The 21794-nt window shown below is 40.4% G+C and overlaps 1 protein-coding gene across 1 annotated transcript in view; it reads right to left on the bottom strand.

The window, feature by feature from the left end:
• Nucleotides 1-10418: 10418 nt before the first annotated feature.
• b3glcta (beta 3-glucosyltransferase a) overlaps nt 10419-21794 on the bottom strand; it is a 57737-nt gene continuing 46361 nt past the window's right edge. The window contains exons 11-15 of the mRNA XM_070970914.1: nt 20649-20762; nt 14075-14174; nt 13504-13623; nt 12550-12694; nt 10419-11293 (exon numbers count right to left, since the gene is read on the bottom strand). Of these exons, the coding sequence (XP_070827015.1) occupies nt 11126-11293; nt 12550-12694; nt 13504-13623; nt 14075-14174; nt 20649-20762 (647 nt within the window). The 3' untranslated portion in view covers nt 10419-11125. The remainder of the gene's footprint in view (nt 11294-12549; nt 12695-13503; nt 13624-14074; nt 14175-20648; nt 20763-21794) is intronic.

Below are 21794 nucleotides of genomic sequence, written 5' to 3'. Positions count from 1 at the left end.
AGACGAAACCAAAAATGTCACAAAGTGTTGATAAGTGTGGCCTTAGACAACATTAACAGTCAAAACATGTTGCAGAGAGGCCTGCGATATTATTAAAGTCACTCTCTAATCGTACTCCTCACTCTACTAGGCTACTGAAAGAGCACAAACATCTGTCTCGTACATTTTGCTGTGAGTGTGCATGTTTGTGTCGCATAAGGTGTGGAATTTATCCTCTGGTCGTCTCCTAATTTGATTAGCGCGTACAGATCTAAAGGATGAGGGCCAGTGATATCGAATCATTAACTGCAGGAATATGTTTCATCCTTTAGTGTTTTACACCAATTTGCCACACATAACCGGATTGGACAACTTCAATCAGGGCCTCTATCAGTGACTGCAAATTTTTTACCAGAAGTTGAAAGCAATGACACTGAGAGACATTCACCAACACAGAGCACACATTAGCAGACAAATCACACCATATCACAGACACTATATTCCCAGTGTTCGTACAGTGCTTATAATGCAGCTATTACTCATGAGCATGATGAGGAATTCTATTTCAGGAAGCCAAACAGCGCTAAACAATATTTCAAGTCTTCATATAATGTATCTTGTGGAATTAGTTGTCTCATATTTCAAACAGTGCAATGTCCTCTCCCATTAGCACAATCCAATGCACTGCTAATCATGTCTGTGATGTTTTTAATATTGCTTCAGATAAATAGAGTAAACACTCAGCAGACCACGAAGCCTCTCAGTCCAGAGGTGACTGCAATACAATAAAAATCCATTACAACTTTGGCAAAGCAATCATGTCTGGGTGAGAAGGTTAACACAGGCAATAAGGACATGCTTACTTGCATCTGAACTTTATTTGTCTTTCACTGTTGTGTGAGTACGATGAAGTGAGTACATAGACTCAAAGGTAAAGGGTTCAATTAAGAATGGTATAAGATTTCAGCCAGCCTGTGGGCGTTGCTCTACGGGTGGCAATCTCAACTATTCACTTCAATGTCACGAAGTTTAGTATAGACATTCATGATGCCCAGAGGACAAATCCCACTGGCGTTGGTGATCCTTTGACTTTTATTGGACACTGTGAGATATCAAAGTTCATGACTACATAAACTAATGACATTCCCATCAGCCTCTATTTTGTGTTTAATTTGCTGATATTAACACGCTAAGACACTAATCTATGACAATGAACTTGGTGAACAGTATACCTGCTAACCATTAGCATATTAGCTTTCCAATTGTTAGCAGGCTGCACAAAGTACCGCTGTGCCTAATGCAGCCTAACAGAGCCGCTATCATGGCAGTAGACTCTTTCTTCTAGTTTTAAAAAAAGTATTTCAAAGTACCTGGGGTCATACACTGCTGACACAGCTTTGACTTGAAACAGGCATGTTAGCTGAACAGAGAGTGATTATGGAGCACAGTGAGATTACAACATAAAACAAAACTGGAGACAGACTGTATCTACACAGACAGGACAGAGGAAACCACAGAGCTTCATTCTGCTTCAAATGTCACACTTGATTATGTCTTTTTCCTTCTTCTTTTTTCTTTTTTTTTACTGATCTGAAGGTTTTTGAACTGTGGCTTCACCGCTGCTGCATGAATTTGCATGAGGCCTGACTTTCAGGAGGCCGGAGCAATAATAATGGAGACAATAAAGATAATGTAATACTGACAGCAATTTAAGTGATATTAATGACCGCTGGGACACATTACTGTAGAAATACTGGACTAATTTAAGAAGATTTAAAGTGAATGAAATATATCCCAGAGCATCCTGAATTATTTCAACATAGACAAGGGACATAAACCGTGAAGTGTACGTGTGTGTCATCTGTGGTTTTTTTTCCCCAACATGTTGGCTGTCTGCCTAAAGAAGAATTAAACCAGGTTCACATCCACAGCAGCCATCGACAGTTTCACTGCTCTGATTAAAATTTCAAACATGACTGAGGATTCACCATCATTATTTTTCCCCATTCATCATATGATGAAACTGGAGATGCAAACACTCAAGGGAAATAATGTTTTGCACTCCAAATAGTTTCAACCACTTGTGTCTGTCACTGACTCACACATTTCACCAGTACAGGAGGACTGCGATCACTCGAAATACAAAGAGGCTAAAAACTAACCTGGTCTCAAAATACTAGAACAGGATCAGCATGTCTGTGTTTATGGTTTCATAGCACAGCTGCTGATGGGCGAACACCGTTGAAAAGAAACTCACAAGGTGCTTGATCTTATTGCCTTCATGCTGCAGAACCTCAAATACAGCTCTTGCATCTGCAGTATGGACCTCCATACTGAGGGAATGAATAAAACAAGAAACTCTGTGTCCAATGCTATGTGTATTTGTACTTTGCTATTTTAGTTCGGCTGAGTGGGCATTTATGCATCCGGCAATTAACGTCTTCCCTTTATTGTGCCTGATTATTCACGTTTGCTTGCTTCTTTTATGTTACTGTACAGCATTACTGCGAAAGACTCTGTTTAGATCTGCTCTTAAACAGGCTCTGTGGGCCGAGCGGGATATTGTTAATACAAGATTTAGGGGTTTAATTCCGACTGATGCTACACACACTAGAAAGAAAAAACTTTGTATAAAAGAGCCCATAAAATTCCATATATTAAAAGCATATATTTGTGAAACTTCTTACTACTCTTTTCCCATAGACTTAACATGGACATAAAACAATCTTAAGCAACCCCTCAGCTGAAAATCAAGCTTGTAACATTTAACATGTCCATATTGTGTTTTTTAGATGCTACAAGACTATTATGAGTAAAATATGCAGTCAAGGCCATGGCTGAGCATTTGGACCTTGGAATTGCAGTGGACCAATGAGAGCGTTCTGTTTTTGGTTGCATAGTTGCAGATGGAGAAATGGTGAGTCTTCATGTGTCACCACAGTAGCCATTTTCCAGAGCAGTTCTGAAAATTTTGCTCACAACAGATGGAGTTTGCCCCAGACCGTATACTGAAGCCTGATACTGTTCCATCCATTTATCCTGGGGACACAGCGAGCACCAGCCAACACATTGGTAAGTTTAGTCTTCTGGTTTTTTATCCGTTGAGTGTGTACAAACAAACCTGCAGTGTGCTAGATAATGTTAGCCAGCGTTAGCCTGCCAAGTTCCAAGATGATTCATGTCAAATCCTGACAGAATATTTAATATGGCTGGGGGATGTTGATGAGGAAAGTTATGACAAACGCTACTCAAAACAGTTTGTCAGAGAGCTAAGCTGCTGAATTCGATGATGGCTATATTTATTATGGTAATTGTGACAGAAGACTTCATGACTTTGGGGTAGTTCTTCTTCTACTTCAGAATCGGTTCCTGGTTTGAACATGTATGGCTGAATTACTCCTATGATACCACTTGCAACTGTGTTTTTGTACAGTGGCTAACAAACAGAAAACAAGCAGAGGTTTGTGTGAGCAGGTACGCTCGAGCTGCAGGCGAGAGGTGGGTAGAGATAGAGGCAGAGACTATAGATCTGTGCATACTAAATGAGAGCAAAGGTGTGGAGTTGCATCTAAGACATTTTAAAGGCATGAAGGGATTTTGTTTCTTCACAGAAAAACTTTTAAAGATGCAATTCTGATGAACCAGGAGAGGAACTTTCTACCACATATGTAATTCATAATAAGATGATACCAGCATGGTGATTTACGAAGGACCAGAGCAGCGGGGAAATCAAGATCAAGTGTGCATGAAAGAAATTGCTATTCAGTTGTAGCTACCATGCTGCTTGATATTTGCAAGCAGCTGTCAACACACAGAGTAGGAGAGGGAGTATTCATGAGGGTTGCTTTCTCTGCGTGGTGCCACCATCACAGTGCAGATTCACAAATTAACAAGTGCTTGAGGAGTATAGCCTGGTGAGCTTTGTGAAAAGCCAAAATGCACCAGAAAGACAATGAAGCAGCAGCAGGGAAAAATAGAAGAAAAACATCATCGATGGTCACAGCCAAACACAATTATTAGGTTTTTATTTTAGATTTTGTTCACTCAGGAATTCTTCTTCTCATGCTGCTCACATTTAACTCTGCACTTCATTAAAATGCATGCTGCACCTTGTTTCAAAACTGCTCTCACCTCCTGCACCACACCATATTATTCTGGCTAAAGGTCATAAGTTCAGAGTCTTGTTGTTCATCTGGTCAAACACATTCACGCCAAATATCCTCACAAATGTCAATGAGTAATTATTAAGTATGGTTGTCTTTTATTGGAAAATAGTGTCCATAGGTTATCAGTAGGTGATCAAGGGCATAAAGAATCAGACTGAGTATTTTTTTTTCTTCCAACAGCAAAGCTTTTGCACGATGAGGATGATTTTCCATGCATTTTATTACTCTGGTATGCTATCCCCAACAGTAAGTCTATAAAAGATTAACTGTTTTTGAGCTTGTGAGTGGACAAATCTGAAGAAAGAAGAAGGTTTCTCAGTTACTCTATGGCATTATTACCTGTACCCTTCTGCTGGTTTCATTCTGCATATCATAAACCATCACTAACAACACACAAAGGATTAAGAGCTCCTCTGAAATAACTCCAGTTTTATTTTTCACCTCCAGCATCAAAGTCAGAAACTTTGATGTTGAAAATTAAGTGCGGAGATTAGTAATGATCATTATCCTTTAAGCATAATTAAAATGACTTTCATCAATCATGGTTATATATCTGAAATATTTAGGCACAAAGTACCTAAATGTTTTCAAAGAAAGTCAGTAAATACTTAGGAGGTGCTGAATCTAAGCTAAACATCTACTCAACAGCACTGAACGCTAATTCAGTGGATAATGACCACAAAGAAAGTTTGGCTAGGCAATGAAATACCTCGCCTGAGATGTTCACTGCCTCCCATTTTTGAATAAAAAATGTAAAACTGACTGGTGCAGTATCTCCAGACTTTTCTTCAAATATCAGCGAGTATAGCTGCGACTTGCGGAGTCTGTGCTGCTTCAACATACACACCTCTCAAAATAATTACATTTCATGCGGAGATGAAAGTGAACAGGTGGCCATTTTTCTCCGCTTTCTGTGTCTCAAAGATAAATGAGGGTTAACATGTGTGGGAGGAATTCTGACTGGTTTCATCACAACATGTTGTTTCATTGCACGGTTACAGTATCAAGGCAGACGCACACTGAGCTGCTTTGCACTCTTTTCCGCTTATTGAATAACTACGCTCAGCATCAGTATAATGGCGGTACCCATGCTTGAACCCTTTGAAAGCAGACCAGTGTTGAACAGTATTACTCAAACATACACTACCAGAATTTAATATGTGCCTCAGTCAAGGACAGTGGCCTCAGAACTGGACTTGCTCCCCAGATGCAGTGTGGCTGCCCACCACTCCTAAATAGTTAGGTTGTGTCAAATTCGGAAGGACAAAATAACCCACAGGCATTTAAGTGCAAAGGCTGTGCAGAGTGCATTAGTGTAACAGACAAAAACACGTTATACTCCTCAGTCTGCAGGAAACCAGACATTACTTGTAGGGCAATACTGCTGGAGCAAAATCAGATTTTGCATATTTTATTCTATGGCAGTAATACAAACCTCACTCCTAATCCTGCAGCTGTGTCACACCTCCAGACAGCAGCTCATACAGTTTCAGGAACAGGAGGTGAAGGCTCACATAATCAAGTGCTCCCACTCCTTTCTCACTTAACAAACTAAGAGTGTTAAAGTTAATACTTTGCCTGAGCCCATGACTATCAACAGAGTAGCTGTCAGCCTCTCCCCTGTCGGTGATGCTTTTCACAGTAATGCCTGTAAAAACAAAACTCCCAGCATCCATGCCATTAAAGCCTCAGGTTCTATGCATGTCTGACTGCTCAGGACTGTAATGATCCTTCCTTCTTAGAAAAATGTCAGCTGAGTTCCACTCATCATGTAAAAACAGTTGTATAAAAAAATAACTGATGATATAATCAGGTTTTGTTTGGGGTTAGGCTTAGGACTTCAAATATTTGATAGGAACCCTGCATTGCAAACTGAAAGCAGTCTGAAAGAGGAGGGAAGAAGCACGGAAGGTGAAATGAAAGATCCCATTGAGTTGCATTACGAGAAATGACTCATTCAAGGGGTCAAAAGTCAGGATATTTCAACCTCTGCAGCTCCAATTTGACCATTTTTTTTTTCTTCTGCAAGTCTCCCAATGTTATACTGAAACGCAGGAGTAATTCTTAAGTGCTCCTAAGTGAAAACTATTGTTCTGCAGCAATAGAACATGTAGTCATTCAAGGTTGGTCTGTACTCCCATCAGTGAACCAACAAATACTCTTATAGTGTATTAGGCCACGGGGGCACTGTGAAAACTGTGCAAAATGCATCATTCTTTTCATTCATTCTTCATTCGAGACATACAAAAACATAAGATCATGCCGCCTGCATCTGAAAGTCCCCCTTTTGTTTGCTGTTTAGATGTTTACCTCTTGACTTAGCTTTCTGTCTTGTCTTGACTATTTTGTTATCTCAATAAAATGTTGATATCGCAAAAAAACACATTTGCTGTGAGTACATATATATATCAGTAGACTCCATTCACATCGTGGACAGCTACAGTAATACCGACTCTCCCCATCAGGCAGATGATACAATGTCCCATGCTGCAGCCTGAATAGATACAAGGAGTCTGTTGTTCCCCTGCCAATAAAACTGATTAACTCAGAATGATAGTCTGGGTCTCCACTGCACAAACACAGACCGCTTCACATTCCCATTTTGTCCTTCCTTTCCTTAGTTCCTGTTATTTATTTATGGTGACTGGTTATGTTAGTTGGACAAGATTTCATCCCATGGTATCTGCCATTAATTGCAGTTTTTCTATGATATATTGTGTTTTTATCCTGCGCTGCTGTTTGTTATGTTTTTCCGCGTCCTTGCTGCTGTGACATAGAAGACAAATCATCCTTGCAAGGGCAATAAAATATATTTGATCTAATCTCATCTTTTAGAATAAGCAGCTGGTGGAGGGTAAGTATTCAGAAATATTTTAACCACTATCAGGAGCCTGACATTATGACAGCATACTATTTATTTTACTATTGAATTGGCTATAAAAACCAATCTTGTGTAACTCGTGGTTGAGGCCTGTGAGCATTTTGACTTTCAACACTTGCCCTTGGCCTGGCTTTAACTGCAACCTGCCCATTTACCACCACATCTGCACAACACCGTCTGTACTACCCACCCTGCCTCTTAAAGAGACCCTCTCTCAAGCTCACTCTTCTCATTTGACACTGAGTTTATTCTGAAGGCTAAATTCTGCAGGCACAATCATATCACCTTTACAGGGCACTGCTGAATTATACATATAATTGAAAATAATTAATTCACCAGCCTTGCCAACATTCATTATCGTGATTTTCTTTTTACAAATAGACAAGCAAACAGATGACTCCTACTGAGGAACACCCCTTGAATGCATAATGTTAAATGTACGACCTCATTTTATTGGACAGTATCATTGAAATTTTCCCTGGGCAAAACAAGATTTTAGGCACCTCTAAATCTTCTGCATCTGCATCTACATCACACCATTAACTTACAGGCACTGTTACACACTGGACTCATCAGACACTGTCTGGCTAAAGTGTGGCCCTGTGTGTGTGTCAGAGAGGTGTAATTATCAGTGGCCTCATGTTAAAGAGAAAACATTAAAATGCAACGAGTTGAATGAATTAATCTGTTTGCACCTTGACCCTGACTCCTTAACTGAATGTACGTAAAGGGGAACAAAAAAAAATGTCACTGCTTTTTCCATTCTACATTCACGCTATTAACATGAGTCCCTGAATGACACACAAGGATGAATCTAAAAAGAGGAAAATGGAAATATAGACAGAAAAAATCTGTGTGGAAATTAGAGTTAGGGTTAGTGTTAAAATGGAAATGGAACTGGAGAAAAGGCTAAACCTTACAGCAGCTATGCAGCGAGCTAAATGCTAAGGGCATGCTAACATGCTCACAGTGATAATGTTAACATGGTGATGTATGGTTACCATGTTCTTATCTTAGTGTTAGTATGCTAACATTTGCTAATTAGCACTAAAGACAAACTATGTGAGAAATATGAGATTTCCTGGCAATTCCATTAACATTAGATGCTTAGATGATTAGAAGATATTTCAGACCGGAGTAAAGTGGTTGACGGACCAAGAGACGTGCTAGCACAGCTAACATGCTACAACAAAAATATGATCATTACAGAACATGGCTCACCAGGGCTTTATTTCTATCTAACAGGATCCCTGCAACCGGGGAAAATGAAGTCTCATAATTGTTTTGCTAAAGAGATCTTTGCAGTCACAGTTGTTCCCCTGGAGGGATGGAAACAAGCAACAAGTGAGAAAACTGAGTGATGATAAAAGCCTCAGCAGAGCCGACGGAAACAGAGATTTGAGACGGCACTGACTGCGGCAGCTCTTCTCATCTGCTCCATTTTAGAGGCCCTGGTGATCACAGCGAATCCTCAGAGGAAAAGGCACTCATGTTCAAACAGCCCCGCATGAAAACTCAAAACCCTCCAACGGCTCTCCAGCCAGGACTCGCCACGGCTCACACACGCTTTTATTCAAACGCAGCTTTATGAATAATAACCGGCCATGGGAAGCCAAATCTTTTGTTACAAAGGTAAAAGCAGACATTGAAATATGATAAGAAACTGAACTTTCTCTACAGTTCATTTGCAATCTAATTAACTGCTTCAAAGGGAGGAATGAAGGTAAAGAGGTGGCACCTCTTTGCTGCTGCTCCCAACTTAACCCCCCCGGCAATTCTAAAGGGCTGCTTCACCCAAATGACAAAATATGCAGTTTTTCCATTTACCTCCACTGAACTGGGGGTGAGGCAGAAATCTCAGAGGCAGGTATCTGAACACCTGGGCAGAAAGTGCAGGAAAGTTTTTTGTAATTTGAGTGAATCAACACAAAAGGCTAAACAAAGGGTGAATATTGTCAAAGCAGACCCATAGGAGATCTTACATCTGAGTCTCGTATATGTTTTCAATCATAATAAATAAATCACAAACTCCTGACTGGACGAACTGCGTGAAATATGATGACACCAAAGAGGAGAAAAGGCAAAAAAAACACAAGCTGAAGCAGATTCCCATGCAAATAAATGAATGGAATTAGGTAATGTGGGCATCTGTGATGTTTTTTGAAGCACATGATGCAAAATCCCTTCAGTGAAGGAGTGAGTTGAAGGCTCATCAAACCATATTCATAGCCGCAGAGCTGCTGTTTTAAGTCAGATTTGGATGTTATTCTGTAAACCGTCGTGTTTTTACCACTGAGGACACTGAAGGCTTCTTTTCTGTGAAAATTTGAATTTCTCTGCAGGGGAGTTTACAGTTCACAAATACACATTGTGTGCGTGTGTTTTCCAAGCATGAGTCCATAACTTTAGGCCAACAAAATAAAACACAAATAAAAAATTCAGTATTTCCTGCTGAGAGTTTTACACCTGGCAGCGTGAAGAGGCCTTCGTAATATCATCACCAAATGAATAAAGTGTGAGAATGTACTTTTCTTAAAGGACAGAACATGAAGGAGATGCAGTGGTGCACTAATCTTCCCTCCTTTCCCTGTTTTGGACAAAGATTAAAGAATGAAATTCAGTGCCAGACACAGTCTAACCCCACTGGGATGCTGTTGCTGACATGCTAGAAATATTGGCGGTGCAAGCATGTTGTGCGGACCTACTTAGAATCACGCAGAGGATTTCCCTCCATGTGTGGGAGAGTCCCACTAGGAATTTAACTTGTTTCCTGCAAATAGGTTACAATTCATAGGTGTGTTAGGAGATGTCTACTTGACTTAGTGCACTGCTTCAAATGCCTGCGGCTAATAGATTTTTCATGAACTCGAGGTGGCCTGGTGTGCTATTAGGACAGTGTAAATTTAGTACCACAATACTGACAGAATCTGTGAGTAGAGGAACATCGGCTGTATTAGAGTGTGCTGGCAGTAATGAGGTTTCCTGTATTCACATTTCAAATTTTCAGTGTAATTAATATCAAGCCTTTAATAATCCTCAGGTTTTCCACAGCGTTTGTGAGGCACGAGTGACTTCCATTTTTTTCCTGAAACATCACTTGAATGAGGCATTACAGCTGCAAATTCATTTCTTAAGATGGCAAACAGCCAGGAGGAAATTTTCATTCTTCCACCGAGGCTCAAGGTCTTTGAAAGACCTTTTATAATGGTCAGAAAATCATTGAGGCTGCCAATTAATTATCCGAGACAGTTAATTTTGTGGAGGAAAACGTGAAAATGAAAAACTGGCGTTGGTGTTGATAAAACCAATTTCCACCTCATACCTCAGGATATCAGCTCATGTTTTACAAGAAAGTATGTTCGTGGAAGTTTTTTTTTTTTTTTTTTTTTTTTGTACCTGCAGCTGAGGTCAAAGTGAGCCAAAATGTAATGAGACTGTTTAGGTGAGTTTAAAGTGAAGGTAGAACTTTATCTGCATGAGCAGCAGCTGGGCCTCTTTAAAGACTACAGTATGGGTGCATTTGAGGAGTAATTGCAAACTTTCAGCATTCTCCGAGAGCTTTAATGTTGCCTTTTAGCTGCACCAGTCTGTCTTCATAGTGTAGTTTTAGCCCCAATTAACCTTTAACAGCTTCATAATTTATACATTAGTGGTTTAAACTAACTAATTAATAAGCCTCCAATGACACAGAGAAGCAAAACATTCTCAAGTAACTACACTTTTATGTCAAAATAGAGCACACTGTACAGCATTAGTGATACTTTTTGAAAGATACAGTACCTCCCATAGAGGAAGATTCTCCTCTGTTAGGTTTAGATTATTCATATAATATAAATATACACATATTACATCCATATTTCCAAAATGACAGTAACCTCAGCATGCAGTCCGTCATGAAAACACTCATGTATCATGTCATGGACACACGCTCACAAGGTCCCTCTCAATAACACTTTAGCATCAACAATACAAAAACATTTACATCTGTGATGGGCAATATTTCAGTTGCATGACTCCATAATACACACACACACGCACGCACACACACACGCTGTACATACATACATATTCATACAGGCTAGCTGTGTGCTTAAAATCATTATAACTCCGTCTTAGCGCTCTCATTAAGTCCATCTGAAACTTTTGCCCCAAAGTCATCCTTGAGCCATTTGTTGAAAACCGCAACCGGGTCGATGTTCCAGTGTTTATGGAAAGAGATGGGCACCTGGTGAGCTAGGAAGTCTCTGGCATAGTCCTCTGGGCGTGCCTGAAAGGTAAGATTAAGTACAGCAATTCATATTTGGAAGCAGTCACAAGAGACTTCGTGCAAGTGCTGCAGAGAGCAAGAGTGAAGGCGTGAAGTTTATGTTGAAACAGATACTGCATACATAGCAAAGCTCTGCCCCCCTTTAGGCTATATATATGTTCATGTCAGAATGAGAATAATTACCAGTTCATGATTTTTACACAAAATTCAAGCTCTAATTCAGACTGCAATTTTTCTTAAAGCGCAGATATATCCATATGTATAATACAGCCTGAACATGGATGCCTGTTCAAATCCATCGTTCAGGGTAATTAAACCCATTCTTAATTGATTATAGAGCTATAATTTTATTTCACTGTATTTCTAACCTTCACAAAAACAATCCTGCAGCCATCTGGAGTGGTACAGTAGAGAGCTACACCCATGGGAAATCTTTCCCATCTTTATGACCCATCCCATATGATGTGAATAAGATGGTGCATTTACATCATGTCAGCACAATGGGAAAACCTCACATAACGGCGATTTATGTGGTCATTTTCTTCTTCTGTGGGTCATTTTGACTCAGAATTACAAGTAGAGAGACTGATGTAATTTTCCCACTCTGCTGCTTGTAATTATGAAATCTAAGATGTGACTTAAAGGGCCAGTGTGCAAGATTTAGGGAGAATCTATAGGTTCAACCACCATGCTTCTACATTAGCCCAGAACAGACAAACCAAACAATGGCTCTGGAGAGCGCATTTTGTGTTATTCGTGGGTTTTGAGGCCACCATAGGTTCTCCTACATGCTTGATGAGGGAGGGTGAGGTGAGGGGTTGGTTACAATCTGCAACCTCACCTCTAGATGCTACTAAATCCAACACACTGGACCTTTAAACATAAGGAAAAGTCTAATCAGCCAGAAAAACTCAAGTCCTCTGTGTGGGTGTACAGGACCTCTAAATATCAGAGCTGTGTTGTTGACTACCAATAAATAGAGCTCTCTACCTGTATCTTTAAACAGTTCATTTGTTTAAAAGCACCATGTCTCATTGGAAAATGTCCCCAATAACTCAACAGGTGCTGAAGAGATTTCAAGTGATGATTTTTCACCAAGAAAAAAAAAATGTAATTCTCAGGATATTTTGGAAGAAAACATCCAAAAAATAAAAATAAAGCAGCAGTTGTCTTTAAAGACCCAAATCAGTTTCACCATAGGCACAAACACACAGATAGATAGACACAAAGAAAGAACTGTAAGAATGTGAATAAACCTGGTGAAAGAGTGGACTGTGTGTGACAGGAAGTCCGAGAGCATTGAGGCACATTCCCAGCACCATGTCATCCGGCGCATCATTGCTGTAGCACTTGCAGCCGCTGTCAAGAAGTCGGACGACAGCCTCCCTGCTGAACACCATACTGCAGCAACACAGAGACGGACATCAGAAACAGATGAGGCAAACGTTGGAAATAAGCAGAAAATAACACGTCTTTCAGCCATCACTGTGAGATTCATTGGGATTATTTTATCGTGAGAGGGCGACAGTGTGTGGGGGGGTGAAACTGCAAATCAAGCTGAGAGGGAGATTTCTGTGATTCAACTCTGCACAACAATGACGTGACATCTCTTTGAAAAGAGAGGCAATTACACATGAAAACAAATCCTGAGCTGCCAAAGGAATCGCTCATTGCCACTCAGAACAGTTTTTAGGAGATATCACTTTTGAGAGCTGGCAGTCGCAGTGCTGTAACGTGTCACAGCAACTGAAGTGTCCCTAAATAGAGTTTCTCATACAGCTCACTCACAGCTCAAGATTTATCTATAGTGCAGCTTTCCTCCAGCACTGACAACTGGCATATAACTTGCTTATTGCCCACTTTTATTAATAAGAGGGCGGTCAAATATGGATCATGTAGATTGCAATTATTTTTGTGCTCAGTTTGTATGATGTAGAGTATTAAGTATTGACTGCCTGTCTTATCAACTGAAGACTGTGTGCTTACTGTATTTTGAGGTGACTTATTCCATATTTTTATTGAGTATGTTTACTGTAATGCAGCCTGCAAATCAAAACGTCCCTGAAGGGAGCAACACACTTTTAAATGGACTCGAAACAGTTTATCTGTAAACTACAGATTACAGGTTTTCCATTACAGGTTTTATAGTCCCTCTGCTGCGTCTGTATCTTTCATCATTATTCCCCGAGCATCCGAGCTGTGAAACTCACCCTCCACCTCCTGTGATGTAGCTGTAGCCGCCTTGGCTCAGGCCGTAGCCGTACCTCTCTCCTAGACACACTGGTTCAGAGGGGTTATAACAGCTCAGCAAGACTTGCAGTCTGGGGAGGCTGCAGAAAGCACAGATCAAACTCATCACACCCTCATCATCATCACAGACGCACACACCTGCGCAAGCACACATGCGTATGAAACTGCCCATTTAGAAGCTGAAATAACTGCTCTCCCTCAGGCGCTATTACACATCCAGAGGCTTCGACATGAAGGGGTAACCTGACAGATATAAAGTGAATCCAGCTGGACCTGAATTTATATACTGAGCTTTTTAGATGTTCGACGGGAAGGTAGTATCTCTGGAACTCGTTTTCACAAAATGACTTTATTCCAAGCGTTTCTCTCTTCTGCTGTTCAAACCTTTTCATGGCTGCGAGACAGAATCTATTAGAAAATGTATGAATAAATGTCAAAGTTTGAGGAAAACGAAAGCGTGGCATTGAAATAGTGAGACGTCGTGAACAAAGGGGAGAAACACAAGGCTGAAAACACACTTCAAAAATATACCTGATAAGTGTGTCATCGTCCACGACAATGAGCCATTTGGTGTGTGGAACAGAGCTGCTTAGAAATCTTTGAAGGATTGCGAAGGTTTTCCCACAGTGGCCTGCAAATAGAGACATGGTATCAATAGACTGGCCTGTACGACTTAATCACATATTGACCACGCGCTGTATTCTGGTTTACTAAGATAAATGACCCTGTTGCAGGAAGAAAAACACACTCTGCATAAGCAGGTATTTACATGCACACACATACACGCACCTGCGTAAGCACAAATGCATAAACAAGAGCCACAAAAAGACAACATCACACTCAGAAATTATGCTAATGCTAAAAGATGTGAAAGGCGGTAGGCTAACCAACAGTCACAAGCAATGACTATAAAAACAACAAAATTTTACTTAAGAGAAGACATTATTGTAAAGTCTCATCCACGACAATGAGTGAAGGAATTTTTCTGCAGGAAATGAGCTCTAACTGATGAAATAAAGATTCATCAGATGTGGCCGATGGTGCTCTCTTTAAACAATATGAAACCATTTCAACAAGCATTAATTGATTACACTCCACACAGTTTATGTGAAGGAAATAAAAACGCATGGAACAACTAACCCTACCCTAACCCTGACCATAACACTAACTCTACCCTAATAAGGGTGCAGCAAATTTGCAGTATATTTCAGCATTAATTTGACAGTTGCATGCATCATATATTTCAAAGTGTGAACAAGTACTACTTCTCAATGCCAAAAGCCTCAAGGACACTTCAGAAGCACACATGACTGTAGGCGGACACATCAGCCACCTCCGTGATCCAACAAGCGACCTTGTGTTTAAGGGGCAAAACTGCTTTTGCCACGCTCTTAAGATTGTATTGTACGGCATTAAAGAAAATCTTTTCAATGCAAGGACGTGTCCTCTCCAGCTTTGTGAGCAGAGAGAAGGCTGTTGTCAACATCCTGACACCTTAAACAAATAATAAGGTATGTTTGGCATGATGAGCGAGGAAGATCAAACTTTTACTCTGGCATGTTTGACATGACTGCCAGACAGAACAAAATGTTCTGCCAACTCCTGAAAACAATAACAGTGATGTGGTAGCACAGAACAAATACAAGGAACCCAAAAGAAATATAACCATCAGAATCCAAATATCTGCACACCATCAGGGCTGAGAGCTCAGACATGGAAATCCCTGGTGGCCAGGATCACAAAGAATACTGAGGCCCTACTGTTTTATTTATAAGGCAACCAAGGTGTTTTTTTTTTTTTGTTTTTTTTACTGGTATCTGAATATAGAATAAGTAAGGACACCTTGAACTGCTGACAGGAATAAAATCCAAAAATGCACTTTCAGAGGCAGGTCTCCAGACAAGCCTGGTAATCTTACAGTATTTCTAGTTGGAAGAGGCGTCCATGTCCATGTCTCATGCACTACCATTAAAATGTCCTACCTGTCACTGCAACATGAAGCTCTACAGAAAAGTCCTCGCTGGCCCCAGAAGCACTTCCTATCATCAGCTCTCTGTTTGCCTCCGACACACTTTATTGTAAATACTTTGAGTATTTACTTGATATGGTGTTTTCCCATTACAAGGTCTTGCATCACTCTTACCCTAACATCTTAAACTTTTAATCTCACACGCTTGAGTTTATTTTCCCATTTTCACAAGAAAAAAATAAAATAATAATATATATATACTGTAAGGCTTGTGTGTTTTCACCAGGCTTAACATTTCTTTGAGATTACAGATGGTAGCATGATAACCCAGCAGGATCAAAGCTTTTTCAAGACAATTTATCTTATGTTTAAAATAGTCTGTGAGTATGTATGTACCTATTTATCTATAAACCCCATTTGTACAAATGTATTTATATATAAACATAAAATTCTATTAGTTTAATAGTACGATGACCCCCCCCCCCACACACACATCTGGTACTGCTTAAAATTGATTGGACAGCTTGAAATTCTGCACTTCCTCTTCAAAAATACACAAAAATGCTGTATTTAACAAACATACATTAGCGATACAGTTCTAACACTCGGCTCTCAAAGCAAAGGCAACTCAATGAAATCAATGGAGTCAGTGGACGGTGAAAAAAATAAATAATGAAAGGTGACTCCAGACTCCTGACATATTGATGCCTGTCGACTCTTGATGAACTCCAGGCTGCTCTCAGCAATCATTAGCACAAACCTTGAGGTCTTGGAAAAGGAGGTTAACAAAGAGAAAGAAATAATGCATGTCTTGACTTAAACTCAATTTCAGTCCGATAACCGATTCAATACCGCGTGGGTATTTGGCACCGAGGAAAAGATAAACTGCTTATTTTTCATTTGACCTCAATCGCTCCTTGTTTTCAGTGCATGCTTATCTGATTAAGCATGTACTGAAACACTGGCTTCGGTCTATGTCCCTTGGTGAATGACTCCATTACATACTTTTGTTTAAAGATACAGTATGATACTAACTGTATTCTCTCTAGCCATGGTGTCGCTTAAACAAGGGCCAATCATGTTTAAACTCTCCCTGCTTCTTGACTGAAACCACTGCGAAAGAATCCAATTTACTGTATGAGTGCTGTTTGAATGACAGAATGCATAGTTACTAAACTGAGAGTAGTTTCGGTATCTGGCTGCTTACCAAACTAGAGAAAACCCCCCTGCCTTGATGATGGACTGTGGGTTGCTGCCAAAGATCCAATACTCAATTGTTGTCTCCTGAGAGTAAGAATACTGGCGTGCAGTGGAAGGCCAAATTAAAGGGAAGGAGATGCTTTCTCCTGTCCAACACTGGCTTAAAAAATACTAGCATAATTTATTGCTTGAGGAGTAGAGCCATGGCTTTTTCTGGAGTAAGACATCAAACTCACAAGTAAGTCACACCAACTCTCTGTTCCGAGTTAGGGAACATGTCGAGTTACAGTATGCAAATGAGCAGGTTTGAGAAGCCAGACGACTTCCACTTTTTTTTCTTTTTTTTTCCTGCTGTGGCATAACCAGCTGCCAGCCTGTCAGCTTGGCAGTATGCAAACTGTGAATGGGGAGCACACATCATGCCTTGCCCTGACCCCGGTATCTGTCGTACGGAGGGAGAATATCATGACAAACATCATTTAAAAAGCTGGAATATGAATGTTGCTCTGCTCAGTGGAAATGACTGAACAGACGGCCGTTTAATAAATCTTTAGGTTAGAATAGATCCACTTCACAAAGCAGCACTCTGCTACAGAGCCGCGACAATTAATCAATTAATTAATTGCTACTTCAAACAAAAATGCCAAACGTTTGCATTGCACCTTGTCTGATGTTAGGATTTGATGCTTTTCAGAACAATATATCAGTACAGCATGTAATTTGAACACATCTCCGTGGGCTGAGGGTAAATTAAAACAAGCATTTTTCATTATTTTCTGGCAAAACAAATTGATTGGGAAAATATTCAGCATGTTCATCAATCACGAAAATAATTGTTAGTTGCAGCCCTTTTATCTCCTTTTTAAATTACCTGTAATCTAATGCAATCTACTTCAACAGCTTTCCAATAAACCCCATGAAGGTTATAATGTGTCTTTTTTTTTGACTCACAGTTGCATGTATGGCCAGATTTTAGGCTGCAGATAGCGATGATGCAGTGGACTCTCTTGAAGATGGACATTAGAAATACATTTCTGTATTATGTAATCGAGTGCAACACCACCAATGGGATGAAAACCATGCAATAAGTGGGCCAGTATAACGCTGTACCAATCAATGAGAGAATTAGAAAGTGTAACCAAAAAAGCAGTCAGAGCTTAATTCCTTATTTAATCCAAGAAGCTCTATTAGCTGTGAATTCAGCTTGACTTTTAAGACCCGGCAGTGCATTTTTCCACTTACAGTTAACCCTGAGCAGTCATTAAGTGCATGATACAATCAAGCAGCGACGTGTTTCATCACTCGCCAGGTTTCAAAATCAATGCATTTTTAGCTTTTTAAAGGATTTTAAAAGCACTCGGTCAAACGTGGCCCGACTCCAAACAATTACACATTAGTGATGAATTATAAGCTGCAGGGTTTCACTGTGGTGGCCTGGGGGATTGTACTGTCACCTTCCTTTCTACCCTCCACATATCACACCTCCAACTTTACACCAGTTCTGCATTTATGGCTCTACTTTTATGAGATGCATCAGACAGGTCGGGATATACTGGTTGCTGTAAAGATGTAAACTACACACACTTTTGCATTTTCAGGTGGCATTTTTACCAATGTGGAAGGAAAATAACAAGCAGCAGGCTACAGACCAAAAACAGATGCACTGGCTCTTCACAGATCCACAGTATCTCATTGCAGTGTGAAACTACTCCATCGCGTGATTCCTGCTGCTGCCATGAGGTCAGCTGACTGGTATAACATCATTCTCCATGTGACATCAAGATTTCCTTCCCCTTACGAGTGACGTAATGGTCTAAATTCAGTTTGAAATTAGATTAGCAGCTGGGGTGAGACCCACCTTCAGAAATCTGATGAAGCGTTCTTAAATCTGATCAAATTTTAAAAAATTAGATTAGTAAAAGTCTGTTTCCTTGTGGATATTTCCCATTAACATTTGATTAAAAAGATCCAACATGGTGATTCCAGTGAGGATACAGTATGAAAGACATCTGAGAGCATAGATAGTTGGTGCAGGGAGAACTATGTGTGGCTCAGGGTCATGAAGGCAATGGAGCTGGTAGAGGATTTGTTACAGAGCGAGAAGCTGCTGAGACCTGTCACCGCCCAAAACGAAGAGGTGGGGATGAGGCGGCCCTGAAGTACGGGGGTTGCATATAAACAACAAACTGGACTGATAACAGAGTAGCTCAACATGAAAAAGTTGACTTTTATTCCTGAGGAGTCTCAGCTCTGCAACAGTCAAGTTCACATGTTCCAGCAAGTAGCCGGTGGCAGTTTGCATCCTTCACTTCCTCAATGCAAAGAGGCTGCAGAAGATGTCCTTGTTAAAGAAGCTGCCTGAAGACAGTAACTGAATGGAGGCTGGAGATTAACCAAAGTCAGTGGGATGAGAGTGGCTTCAGTCCATGCATCATGCCATTAAGGTGCAACATGAGAGGTCTTAAGGTGCCGTTTTACGCCAACAGCCATCAGACTGTAAAATAATTTGCGCCCGAATGGCCGCTGCCTCAGGCAACCAGGAGGGTGCTGAAGCAGAGAGCTACTGCTGTCTTTACAAACTACTCTGGGCTGCTTTGAGCAGTCTTACGCTCTATGTACATGTTCTTGTGCTTGTTTCTGATTATCATACATTATGCATTTCCAGTTTTTCCCTCAGGAGAAGCTGGAGGATGTTGTTGGGTTAAAGCTTGTGCTGAGGGATCACCAGGCTCTCAGACCGGCAGGGGGATGTGTTTGTCCTCCAGATTCAGAATCACGTTCGCTGCCAAGTACGTTTTCACATAAGGAATTTGCCTCGGTGCAGAGAAGCCTGGTGTGTCCCAGCGTCTCCGCCCAGTCAGACGTGCAGTGCAGCAGTGGAAGGAGCCACCTTTGGGCTTTGTTACCAGGTTCAACCTCTTAATGCAGAGGCACAGTGATCATCTTATTTTTTTACATGTTCTGTATCTGTTTGTTTGCACACACGTGAAAAAATGTTTTCGTGTGTCTGCAGTCTCCACCATTACATGAAATAATGATGCTGAAGATGTCTCATGCATCATTTTAAACACATTGCCTCAAACTCAGATATGTTTGACAACATTTGGGATCTTGTCATGAATTTAAAATGAGGTTCTGTGGTTTGTATCTGTGCGCTAAATATAAAGATACACCAAGGAGCTGATGAACTTAGCATAAAGACTGGAAACAGGGGGGTAACAGCTACACTGGCTCTGTTTCCAGAAATTATGCTAAGCTAACAGCTCCTTGTTGCAGCTACGTGTTTCAAAAACTATTCTTTTAAATGATACTTGGTCCTGCAGAGAGAGTTTGTTAAGATGGAGTCTACAGTGTGTCAAGCAAAATGAGCAATGGTTAAAAATACACTGTGAGTGATGACAAATCAGAAGATCACCAGCTCCTCAACAAACAAATATCTGGAGAAAACATTTCAGTTATTAAATAGCGACAGGCCTACAGTCTGTGGAAATCAGCAGGAGATGTTGGCCAAGTTTCTGTTGAGTAAATGTGCAGTTTATTGCTCTCAGTCAGACAGAAGCTCCTCAAATCCGAGAACAAACAGAAGGCACAGACGCATTTATCACCTCAGAATTACACAGAGAAAAAACAGAAGAAAGCATGGAAAAGTCTAAAGAAGTCTCAGCATGGTTAACCAACAATGCCAACATAATTGATTGAAATCCATTTATGAAGTCGATTGAATAACAAATATCCAGTTCTGTTATTGTGCCATTTTCTGAAGTGCAGAGGGCCACTCCTGCTCACTTCAGTGCCAATTCTCCTACTAAATTAGATTTGAATTATATACATCTACAACCTGCCATCCACTTCACAAGGTGTGAGACATTTCAGCTTCACCATTTAATTCTTCGTCTACCTCCGCAGATGCAGATAGCCTGGAGGCTGAACACTTACCTCTTTCAGTATTTGGTACTCCAATATCAATGGTTGGTATTGAAGGATCGGCGTGGTCACTGTAGTACTCTAAAAATAAGGCATCCTTTTCCCAAGTCTTCTTTATCACTGGAACTGGAGCAAAGGGGAGAAAATCAATCAATACAGTGTTCACCAAGTCTCACAACAAGCAGACCTCTGCTTCTGTGCAATGTAGACTTGCTCCCTGGACGAATGATTACTTCATATTTATTACCATACGTGGTTTCTCTGATGTTTCTGCCTGTTTTTGGTCAGATATTCTATTAAAGACCATCGAAGCGGCTTCTAAAGAAATAAATCATCAGTGGAGACATGATATTGAAAATAGAAGATGAGAGTGAGATAAAATGCTTCAGTGTCCTTCTTTAGTCCTCCCACTTCGCTGAATGTTTAAGACAACTTGAAAATAATCACAGCGAGGAATAAAGTGCTGATGCTATATTTCCTATGATTCATAGAGTTTGGTGTGCACAAACCTGCTGTCAAAATGTAACATCCTGTAAAACAAAAAGCACTCGCTTCAGTTTCAACAATAAAATTTCAGGTCTATGAATCCTGGGATCTCCTGCCAGAAAAAAAAGTTATAATTTCTAGTTTTTGTCGGCCTGTGCTCGATGTAGAGTAACACAGTGGGACCTGCAGCCTTTTGACTTTTTGTCCTCTGCTGAAAAGCAGCAGTAAGTAAGAGAAGTAGTGCAGGTTAGCAGATTACTGTGTCTGCATGCCCTTTTCCCTTCCATTTATACACACTCTCTTTCAGCTGAGCTATTAGTGCACGCAGCATTCATCTATCAATGACCTAATTCTTGGCATCAGAGTTTTAAGTTTTCCAATAGACTTGATTGGCATTTGACTGATGAGTTCTGGAGGTTTTGTGATGTGTTTCTGAGTTGTCGAGGCGAGTGTGTTCGAGGGCTGAGAAACCCTGAATACCCAGAGATCTGCAGCAGCAGCCGCTCCAGGCTGTGTTCAACTCTCATAAATCAACAAAAGTGAATCAGAGTGGCATATTTAACACTGAAAGAATGAACCAAAAAAGCGAAAAGTTGAGTTGGCTGGCCTTCATTGCATCTAAAGCTTCTTAGAAACTGACAAATGTACTAATGAAGAAGTACAATTAAGCTC

Source organism: Chaetodon trifascialis, chromosome 9 (assembly GCF_039877785.1).
Source record: "Chaetodon trifascialis isolate fChaTrf1 chromosome 9, fChaTrf1.hap1, whole genome shotgun sequence".
NCBI classification, from domain to species: Eukaryota; Metazoa; Chordata; class Actinopteri; order Chaetodontiformes; family Chaetodontidae; genus Chaetodon; species Chaetodon trifascialis.
The sequence above is the reverse complement of the archived record's forward strand: the minus strand, read 5'-3'. Positions and strand labels throughout refer to the sequence as shown.